Genomic DNA, 10,781 nt, shown 5'->3' with positions numbered 1-10,781 from the left:
AAAATACATTATAATCAAAACCACAAAGAGCAACTTGAAAGAGCCAAGAGACAGTGACTTGTCACATACAAGAGCACCCTTGTTAGGTTACCAGCAAGTTTCTCAGCAGAAACCTCATAGCTCAGAAGGGATCAGGGTAAAGTGCAAAATGAAAAAACTTCCCACCAAAGTCTGTAACTGCCAAAACTGTCCCTCAGTAACTCAGGAAAAATTAAGACTTGCCCAGATAAACCAAAGCTGAGTAAACTTATCACCATTCGATCTTCTCTACATGAAATGCTAAAGAGAGTCCTTCAGGTTGAAACAAAAGAACACTAAACAACAACACAAAGCCAGACAGAAATGTTAAGCTCTTTGGTAAGGATAAACATATAGACAAGATATAAATTCATATGAATTCACAGTAGTGTTAGAAGATGGGTTCTTCCCTTCCTTCTTTCCTTACTTTTTTTAAAAATACATATACAGGATCTCTCTGTGTTGCACAGGCTGGCCTCAAACACTTGGGCTCAAGCAGGCTTCCAGCCTCAGCCTTCTGAGTAGCTGGAACTACAAGTCTGAAGAGCTGAATCTGAATGGATAAGACCATGGCATCAAGCCTGGGAGATCACTTTTAAGTTTGGTACAGAATCCTTTTAAAGAACGTATAAAAAGTATAAATTTATGTTACTAGATACACAATACAAAAAGAATTTGCACTGGGCATGGTGGCTTGCACCTGTAATCCCAGCACTTGGGAGGCTGAGGCAGGAAGATCACTGTGAGTCCAAGGCCAACCTGAACTTTAGTGAGACCCTGTCTCAAAAAGACAAAAAAAAAAAAGAATTTGTGACATCAATGGAGAGGGAGGGCAGAACATGTAAAGGCATTTCGGTGTGCCATTGGAGATATTCTTCTATCAATTTTAATTAGATTTTAATAACTTTAAGATGTTTTTGTAAAAAATTGTGTATTTGTTCATTCTGATCTTTCTCTTGAACTGCTAGAGTCATGTCATGGCTCTCTCCCAGTAAACAGAATCCCGTCACAAACAGGAGGGACACAGCTGTCATGGGCTCTGATGGCCCCTGGCCACATGAGAAGTTCCCATCCGTGAATGTACAGGGAGTGCCCCGGTGAGTTGGGTACTGGGCTAGGTACCAGTGCCCTGCCATAAATAAGACAGTGTTCCTGCTTTTACATCATTTCAAGAGACAGAGATACCTAAACACATTTTGTCTTGGATTTATTTTCAATGTAATTTTACTTAAATATAGGCAATTTGAAGATGTTAAAAACATGATATAAAGGATTCTTAAGGCTGCAAGGAGGTGCTTTTCTGTACAAAAAAAAAGAGGCAGAACAAAGCTTTCTCAGTTCCCAACTACTCTGGCTTTTTTCAGACAGATACAGGTTTCATCCATCCTCTCATCAGCTCTGAGGAAGGACGAAGCACACACTTTATTTACATTCCGGTCAGAGGTGGGGTGACGTGCGTCAGGTCCCCAGTGGCTTCTGAGAGCAGACCACAAAGGGAGATCTCCGATCCTGGGTGAGACAGCAGACAACCAGGATGTGGTGATTTTGCACACAAACTGTCCATGACACTTCTAAGTGAAAGATGCATGTGACAAGCTGATAATTAGTGACTACTGCTGGTGAACAGATATGATAATGTCCTGAGGTACAAGTGATCATGTGTTGAACTAAAAAATTAGGCCATATAGTTTGAGTTCAAACACATCAGCCACAGTGAAACCAAAATTTCAAAAATTCAAGATTTCTGGTGTCCACAAAACTCAGCGGCATCATGCCGGGCATGGTGGTGCATGCCTGTAATCCTAGCACTAGGGAGGCTGAGGCAGGAAGATTGTTGGGAGTTTGAGACCAGCCTGGGGTACAAGTGAACTCAATGCCAGCCTGAACTGAATATGGAGACCCTGTCTCAGAAAGACAAAAAAAAAAAAACCCTCAACAGTGTCAGCCCAAGGTTACACATCTTTTGTATCTACATTATAGCGGCTTAGGGTAGTGGTGCTTATACTCACAGCTAACCCCAAAGTAATTCTCATGTGCCAGGCAGCTTTCAGTACTCTTCACGACAGTCCTGTGAATTAGGGAACATTAGTATCTCCACTGCTACATAGCGGAAACTTACGCTGCTGCATAGCGTAAACTCAGAGACAAAGTCACCCGCCCCACGTCAGATTGCTGCACACAGCAGGGCTATAATGGAAGAAAAATGGGCAGCTCTGGTCTCACACATGACGGGCCAGGGCTCCACCCCCGAGCTGCTGGCCTGCCCAAGTCCGTGCCTTTCATAATGCAGAAGATACAAGAAGACCTTAAAATGCCGACTGAATCATCTAAAAGTCCACTACGTTGTGCTTAAATATAATACACTATCCAAATATGTCTTATTGGGTTCAAATTGGTTCATTCAATACAATATTTTGGGCCGGAGATATAGCTCAGCAGCATAAGCGCCTGCCTGGCAAACGCAAGGTCCTGAGTTTAATTCCCGGTACCAAAAAAACAAAAACAAAAACAAAACAAACAAACAAACAAAAAAATACAATCTTTCAGTTAATTCCTCACCTCCAACCATTCAGTGCAAATCTGAGTTTTCCTCATACTACCTTCTTCCTAATTCCTGTCACTTTCAGGTATGTGTGTGTGTCTATGGGTTTCAGGGTCTTTCCAGAGAGAAAACATGAAATTAACCAGAAAGAGACATTTATGGCTGTATCTAAAGGTCTGCTCCAAAGCCTCCTGCAGTCACAGGTGAGGCTTTTCAGAGGGGGCTGGATCCAGGGTGTGTGATGCTGGGATCAAGGGTGTGTGATTACTGAACTGGTCCACTGATGGTTTGGCATAGTTCTGCGTAGGATTACGGGTGCCTCTCCCTGGGTGTGAGTGCTACCCTATGGGTAGGTATCCCCGCTGGAAGGTAAGGGACAGAAAGCGTTGCTGCTTGTTACTATTTGCTTGCTGCTTGCTACTTCGTTGCTTCACTGCCTCCTGCCTGCCATGAACTATTCTCTTCTGCAATTCCCCTCTGCCTTAGAACCGGCAACTAAGGACCAAAACCTCTACAAACTGTGAGCTGAATAAACCTTTCCTCCTGTAACTTTGGGTGTTCTGTATTTGGCCTCAGCAATGAGAAAAGTAAATAAGACAGAGACTGACATTTTTCTTTTTGCAAGACAAAAAAAAGTGAGGTTCTAGTTGCTGCTCTAAAAGTACCACATAATAATAATAAATGACTGGGGCTGGGGATTTAGCTCAACAGCACAGCGCCTGCCTGGCAAGTGCAAGGTTGTCAGTTTGATTCCTGGTACCGGAGGAAAAACAAACAAACAAACAAAATAATAATAATAAATGACATTTATAATGAATGAAAATAAATGACATAATAAATGAAATCAATGACATTTCACTGAAAAATGGAAACTGGAGATTTAGAAAACTGCAATCTACCGGTTTTTTTTTGTTTGTTTTTTGTCTTTTTTTGAGATAGGGTCTCGCTATGCAGTTCAGACTGGCTCACTTTGTAGCCCAGGCTAGCCTCAGACTGACAACGATCCTCCTGCCTGAGCCTCCTGAGTGTTTGGATTACAGGTGTGTACCACCACACCTGGCTACTACCATTTTTCTTAACCAAATAAATCTTTTTCATAGTTTATCCTTTTTAAGAAAATTTTTCTCATGTTCTTTTCAATCCCTCCTTGGGATCTCAAAGATGCAAATTCAAAATGTTTCTTCAAAATACTGCCTCCGGCCAAGTGTGGTGGTGCACATCTGTAATCCCAGTACTTGGGAGGCTGAGGCAGGAGGATCACCACAAACTCAAGGCCAGTCTGGGCCAAATAGTGAAGACCAGCCTGAATTACAGGGCAAGATCTTGTCTCAAACAAACAAACAAACAAACAACCTCCAACAAGGCGAGAAGCTTTCTCTTCCCTTAGTACCCTTTCACAAAAATCAAAACAAACAGCAGAAATGACAGAATTGTCATGTACTCACAGTTCTTCACGTAGGGTGCATGTGGACCAGGTCTGGCGGGGACCGGGAGACGTCAGCGCTGTCCAGGAAGACCCACACCCACGTGGGACGGGGCAGTGTGAGGGGCAGGCACCTCCACCCCTGCCTGACACAGGAAAGGAAGCAAAGACTCCAGTGCGACAAGCCTGTCACTTCGGCTGCAGAGGTCTTCTCAAACCAGCTTTCCTTGCTCGTAGGGACATCTGAATTTCCTCAGATGCGTTTTCTTGACGTTTCAGTTTAGTCAGGCGCTTCATTTCATACTCCCTCTCGCTTTTGATGGCTAAAAAAATAAAATCCATGGAGCAATCTGACCGGCACTTTCCACCAGGCTTAGTGCATTCGAAATTGGATCACACACAGCCGGGCGTGGTGGCACACGCCTGTAATCCCAAAGCTTGGGAGACTGAGGCAGGAGGACTGCTTCAGGTTTGAGGCCGGCACGGGCTACATAATGAGTTCAAGGCCCAGCCTGGACTGTATAGTGAGACCCCGTCTCTCAAAAAAAAACCAAAAAACCCTGAACTACACACAGAAAAACTGTTAAGCAACCAAGATGCTAAGGCTACAGAGAGTGACGACAGATTACCTGGGACGCAGAGCACTTACCTTCCTTGGAAGGCAGTAGTGTTTCCTTTGTTTCGCATTTCGAGAGCTTTATGGGACTCCCATAGGCAATGTCTCCCAAGAAGGGCAATTTGGAGTTGACTATGTTTGAGTACCAGGTCCTCGTAAGTAGTGCAAGATCCCAAGGTTCCCGTCTGGGGCAAAAAAGCAGGCATTCATTCAGCAAACACTGACTGCACACACCATGAGACACGGAAGACGTCGTGATCATCCCGGTCCTCTTTGCCGAGGCCACTGGTTCGCAGGGGAGGGACGCAGGACTTCCCGGGGGGCAGCTCCGGCAGGAGAAGCAGCCCAAGCCAGGGACCGGATGTCCTGACACCAGGGACCGTGGTCACAAGGCAGCATCCCTCTGCCGCGTAAGAGGATGCAGAGGAGAACTGCCGTGGCTCTGCAGGGTGACCTGGGGTTAGGGAAGGGAAGGGATGGAACTCCAACTGCAGCCTCAAAAACAATCACTGTGGACAGTAAGCCACGAGTTCGAGGCCAGCCTGGGCTGCACAGGGAGGTCAAGGCCAGCCTGAACTACATAGCGAGACCCTGTCTCAAAAAACAAGCGAACGTGAAGGCCAAGGCGAGGAGTTAGCTTGGCAAATGAACCTTGAAGAGCGCTGCTGCCATTCTATTATTTTAGCCTCCTGAAAAGCCTGATCCTGAGCCGTGTGTGGGCAGAACGACAGGAAAGCCTTGGGTTCACAGATAGCTCTGCGGAACCAAACCCAGAGTCGAGCTTCAAACCATTCTCAGAATCAGGACCGTCTGGGTATCAAACTTGCATTCAGAAGGATATTCCCCATGGCAGAGTTGCCTAAGCACACGACAGGCTGACCCGACGGAGCTCCACTTGAGGGCGCTCGCTCTGACTTTGCCGTGGCTCTGCGTTAGAAGCCTGCAGGAAGCCCCGTCTCTAAGAATAGTGTGATGAAGGTGTTCGCGGGAATCACCGCGCGGGTCACTATGTCACAGCTGCGGCAGAGGAGCTCACAAAACAGCTCCAAACAAAATGTGCCGTGCCACCGAGCGGGTGCTCCCAAAGGTGCCCTGCACCCCAGCCCCGGGCACGCCGCTGGCACCCGCCTTCACCGGGCCCCAGTGCAGAGAGGGCGCCAACAGGGGGGCCTGGAGACGGGGGCAGAGGGACCAGCTCAGGCCAGGCCGGAGCCCGGTCTCCCCAGCTGCAAAAGCTGCTCGCCCAGGTGCTGCCTGCCCAGCGGGGTGCAAAGTGACGCCTGCACCCCAGGACCCGCGCTCTGCATTGACCCAGGCGTCTGCAGTGCGGGGGGACGGGCAGAGCAGATTTCAGGGATGGGCAGGAGCGGAAGCTGTTGTTTTGGGAGAAGCTTCAGGGCTCGAGCCTGGCGCTCGGTGACAGTGACCTGGTTGCGCCTTCCTGCTGACCCGGTTTCTCCTGTGGAAGTGTGATTCTGGTGCAGAGACCAACGGGCTGATCATAGGCGCCTGTAAAAGCCGTGTCTTTTGGAAGGGAGACCCGAGGCGCTGGACCCCTGAGGGCGGCTGGCACAGCACGGAGTTTCACGGGACGCGAGGTGCCAGCGCCGTGCCCAGCCCCCCGCCGCCGCCACCGCCCACTCCGGAGCGGCCGCACTTACATGCTATAGCAGCTGCCACGCAGGGCGCTCTGCACCGTGTTCTTCCTGGGCAGCCCGTAGGCCATGCCCAGCCCCCGCCGATGTCCTGGCACAGGGCCTGAGGCGATGTCACCCTGCAAGGACCGCGACACCGCAGTGGCCGGCTTTCCCCTAAATGTGTTCACAGCCTAAGGACAGCGGATCCAGAGAAAGTGCTCGTGAACCCCAGAGGCCAAGCCCGAATGCCACCGTCCCTGTCTTTGGCACGAAGTCGTTGCCGGTTCTCCCCACCCTAAAAAGAGCAGGGCGGCGGACCTGCTCCTGCTGGGACAGGTTCCCGCTGTGCAGGACCAAGCCATCGCCTCTGCGGGGACAGCAACCTCCCGCAGCACAGAACTCTACCCCAAGCAATCCCGACCTGCTTCCCTCATCCAAAACCTGGCCTAAGAGTGGCCACGCCAGGCGTGGTGGTGCTCGCCTGTGGTCCCAGACTCCGGAGGCTGAGTCAGGAGGATCGCCAAGACCTCGAGGCCAGCGTGGGCCATGTACAATCAAACACAAAGGCGGCCCCGTCTTGGCCCCACCCCTGCGTCCCGAGTCCGACTCTGAGTCCGGCGAGGCAGTCCCACTCTGGCCCCGCGGTCCCTCCAGCCCCCAAGCCCGCCGCGCCCTCCGCGGGCTCCTACCGGGTCTGGGGAGGATTAGCAAATCAACCGCGAGCCAGCGCAGAGCGCGCGCCAGGAGCCCGGGACCGCGCACGGGGCCGCGCCGGGCGACCCCGCTCGTCCCCGCCCGCGTCCCCGGGAGGGTGCGCGCGTCACCGGGCCCAACAAAGGGCTTTGTGCTGCTACAGCTCCTCGCGTCCTGGTGTCCCCAAGCGACCGGGGAAGGAGCTGGGGGTGCTGTTTGCATGGTGACCCGAGCCCCTTGCGTTTCTCTCCAGTGGGTGCGGTTTCCCACGCTGAGTCCCGGCCCTGGGTGACAGCCACATCTGACTCCCGGGGCCTGGCCTAGGCCCTGGAGTTGGGGAACTGGCTTGGAGGTCTGTTTACCACTCCTGACCGCGATGTGCCGCCCATCACGCCCTAAGCCTCAGCCTCTGCCTCTGCACACCCAGGTCACAGCCTGCGGCTAGGGGTGAGGATCCAAGAGCACGTCGCCGCCCATGGCAGGGGTCTGAATCTCTCCTACTTCAAATTGTGCGTGTCAGGCGTTTTGTACCAGCAGCAAGACAAGTGACCAGGACGCCCTGCCTGTGTGTGAGTCTGGTTTCGGCGTAAGTACACTTCCAGGGTCTCAAAAGCAGGAAGAGGCTGAGGGTAGAACCCTTGCCTGACATGCACGAGGCCTTGCACTGGGGCCCCTGGAACTGCCATAGAAAACATAAAAATGGTGAACGCTTGAAAGCCGCTGCCTCCATCTTTTCACTTTGGAGACGGTGAGAGCGCAGGGGAGCTGCTGAGGGCAGAGGGTGGGCCCGAGGTGGAAGGCCTCCCAGTGTGCTGAGGAGGACAGTGAGCCCCACACAGGTGAGGGGATGGTCCAGGCCACACGGGGGGCAACAGGGCAGCTTGCGATTTCTCCGTGCAGGGCTGGCGTCCTGTGTGTGTGCCAACTCCTGTGACTGGCTGCAGTTATTTTCCCTGTGACTTGCTTCGTGCAAATATGGTGGAAGTTTCTGGGTTTAGCTTCCGAGATGAGGTCATAGAAGGTATCCTGGCCTCTCTTCTGCAGCCTTTCCTGGCCAGTGGCCACCCTAGAGGACGCCTGAGTTCTTCTGTGGGGAAAATTGTAGGCGCAGGGAGAAAGAGCTTTTGTCACTGTCTTGGTTACTTTTCTTGTGGCTAAGATGAAATGCCTGCCACACAAAATTAAAAGAGGAAAGGTGTCTTTCAGCTCACAGTTGGTAGAAGTTTTGGTCTGTTGTCAGCTGGCTCCAAGGCAGGGCGGCATGGCAGAGGGGTACGGCAGGGAGAAACAGATCATGGTATGGCAGGCAGAAGGCAGCAAGCAGCAGCAGCAGCAGCAAGCCTCCCTTTCCCTTTTACCCCATCCAGGCTATAAGCTTTTTGGATTGTGCCACCCACCCTCAGGATGGGGCCTCCCATTATCCACCCCTAGAACTCTAATTAACCAATCAGTGAAAAAAAAAATTAAATCAAAATAAACCAATCAGTGGACTAATTTATTATCACACACCCTTAATCCCAGTGTCACACACCCCAATCCAGTCACCTCTGAAAAGCCCCACCCAGGAGGGCAGGAGGCTGTAGGGGACACCCGGACACAACCATCACAGCCACCAACCATGAGAGAGAATCCTGCAAACAGATCCCAGGCCCCTGTGGCCTGAAGGTAACCGCAGTACCAGGAAGCTTCAGAGCCCCCGGGACGGGACCACCCAGCACTAGAAAACAGAAGACAGTAGGTGCTTACTGCCTGATGCCTCCTGCGTTGGGGATAACAGTCACATCAAGGGTCACCTTGAATATACCACTAAGTGTCTGGCTGTAAAAGGAGTGACATAGTATAAATGGCCCTGTTTCCATAATTGAGATCAGTACTAAGGTAAAGATAAACGGTAAAATGCACTTTTACAGGTACTTGTGCAGCTAATGGTGCTGATTCCTCCAGGACCACTTAGCACCTTAAACCTTGTCCGCACAAACGGATATGGTATCCAGTGTGGAGAAGGACATTCTGTAGTTTACCTTTCAGTGTATTACCTATGTGGGACTTCGAGCCTGACCAAGCCGTATGATTGTTTGATTCTGGAGGAAGTGTAGCAAAAGCATTGGTGCAAAAGGAAATAAAGCAGGACCTTAGTCCCTGTGAAAAGTCGCTAAAACAACACTAGGTGCTTTGCTGAGATATGTCTGAAAAAATGATAACATGATGGCTAGCTAAGTCCAAGTCCAGCTCCTGTGATAATTAAGCTGTATTGTCCTCGCTAATCCTGTTAATGACTCCTCCCATTTCCCCTGGTCCTGCTTTTTGTGTGAATCCCAATAAAAGGTTAGAGAATATTATAATCCAGGCTTTAGTTCTAGAGGCTGTAGCCCCCGATCCCATAACTTTGTTTCTCTTGGTTTTCTTTTCATCCGCTGCACCTCGTTCTCCGGACCTGTCACCCCACACAGAAACAACATATAACCGACAATCCAGCACTCCCCCACAAGTATGCGCAAACAGGAATACCATTTACCTTTCCACAAGGTGGAAAGACGTCCAACAAAGGTCTAGTCTCTCCCCATAATGACTACTTCAGTATTTTCTTTTGAAAAATCAAATTCTTAGCTATTGTGGAGGATACACCTGGAAACCCAGCACCCGGGAGGCTGAGGCAGGAGGATCTTCATGAGTTCCAGATCAGCCTGAGCTACATAGTGAATTCAAGGTCAGCTTGGACTACATAGTGAGATCCTGTCTCTAAAAACCAGGCACAGGGCCGGGCGAGATGGCGCACGCCTGTAATCCCAGCAGTGGGGAGGCTGAGGCAGGAGGATCACTATGAGTTCGAGACCAGCCTGGGCTACAAAGTGAGCTCAAGGCTAACCTGAACTGCACAACGAAACCCTGTCTCAAAAAGACAAAAAATAAATAAATAAATAAATAAATAAGTAAATAAAAGCCAGGCACAATGGTGCAATTCTGAGAGGCTGAAGCAGTTCAAATTCAGTCTTTGCAACTTAGCAATTTATTCACACCTTGACCCAAAATAAAAAATCAAAAGGGTTACCGGGAGCCGGGCATGGTAGCTCACACCTGTAATCCCAGCACTCGGGAGGCTGAGGCAGGAGGATTACTGTGAGTTCCATCCCAGCCTGGGCTACATAGTGAGTTCAAGACCAGCCTGAATTACAGAGACTCTGTCTCAAATCCCTTCCCCCTCCAAAATGAAAGGAGTTAGAGATATAGCTCAGTGTGAAGAGGCCCTGGCTTCAATCCCAGTATTGCAATAAATACATAAAATAAAAAGGGCGGGAGATGCAGCTTAGTAGTAGAATAACTGCCAGGGGTTCAATCCCCAATACTTAAGATAAAAAAAAATCACCTCTGTCTCCACCTGCACCTTCATCTCACTCCTCCTTCTGTGGCGCTCCCCTGCTTCGCTTGGTGTCCACACGTCTACTACTAAGTTAAATCTTCCTTCTTTCCGGCATTCCTGAAAGTTGTACACCACTTTAACTGCTCACGAGAACGTTTCTGCCACCTAGTGGTAACACTGAGGTACTGAAATAAAAAGCAAAAGCGTTGGGATTATCTTCCCTAACATAGAACACAAGATAATAATGATGTGACGCCTTTATGTTTTGGGTACCGGTCCTGCCTAGTGCGTGTCCCTGTCTCTCCGATGCAGTGTCTGTCACACTGTACGTGCTACAAGTAATGTCAGTGATGGGTTTGCAGAGAGAACGAGACAGGCACCTTAAAGCCTGAATCCCTTTCAGCATCATGGGATTTGAACCCAGGATGACCTGATTATAACTTTTGTCTTCCCTCCAACACACTAGGTATGCATCTCCCGGGTGATAATTAGCA

The 10,781-nt window shown here is 50.0% G+C and overlaps 1 protein-coding gene and 1 long non-coding RNA gene across 3 annotated transcripts in view; one reads left to right on the top strand and one right to left on the bottom strand.

The window, feature by feature from the left end:
• Positions 1-1,444: 1,444 nt before the first annotated feature.
• Positions 1,445-7,044, bottom strand: LOC102018385 (chromosome unknown open reading frame, human C4orf36). Its single transcript, XM_005401343.2, has 6 exons — positions 6,926-7,044; positions 6,261-6,427; positions 4,633-4,784; positions 4,006-4,306; positions 2,028-2,086; positions 1,445-1,527 (listed from the first exon to the last, which is right to left on the bottom strand). The coding sequence occupies exons 2-4, from the start codon at positions 6,323-6,325 to the stop codon at positions 4,173-4,175; spliced, it is 351 nt and encodes a 116-aa protein (XP_005401400.1). The 5' UTR covers positions 6,326-6,427; positions 6,926-7,044; the 3' UTR covers positions 1,445-1,527; positions 2,028-2,086; positions 4,006-4,172.
• A 43-nt stretch (positions 7,045-7,087) lies between these two features.
• Positions 7,088-10,781, top strand: part of LOC102017768 — a 14,250-nt gene continuing 10,556 nt past the window's right edge. Inside the window, exon 1 of one of the 2 annotated variants that reach the window (XR_263592.2) lies at positions 7,088-7,498. This is a non-coding gene — a long non-coding RNA (uncharacterized LOC102017768). Of the gene's footprint in view, positions 7,516-10,781 lie in introns of both variants that reach the window. The other variant, XR_001230742.1, reaches the window with a different exon arrangement.

The sequence above is a fragment of the Chinchilla lanigera genome, unplaced genomic scaffold, assembly GCF_000276665.1.
Source record: "Chinchilla lanigera isolate Chin_1 unplaced genomic scaffold, ChiLan1.0 scaffold00073, whole genome shotgun sequence".
NCBI lineage: Eukaryota > Metazoa > Chordata > Mammalia > Rodentia > Chinchillidae > Chinchilla > Chinchilla lanigera.
Note: the sequence above shows the minus strand (reverse complement) of the source record. Positions and strands in the feature narration are given on the sequence as shown.

Excerpts from the sequence above, each read along its gene's own strand:
- LOC102018385 (XM_005401343.2), bottom strand. The coding sequence starts at position 6,325 with ATGGCCTACGGGCTGCCCAGGAAGAACACGGTGCAGAGCGCCCTGCGT. Across the intron at positions 4,785-6,260 it reads CGTGGCAGCTGCTATAGCAT|ACGGGAACCTTGGGATCTTG; the intron begins GTAAGTGCGGCC and ends TTTTTGCCCCAG. Across the intron at positions 4,307-4,632 it reads ACTACTGCCTTCCAAGGAAG|CCATCAAAAGCGAGAGGGAG; the intron begins GTAAGTGCTCTG and ends TTATTTTTTTAG.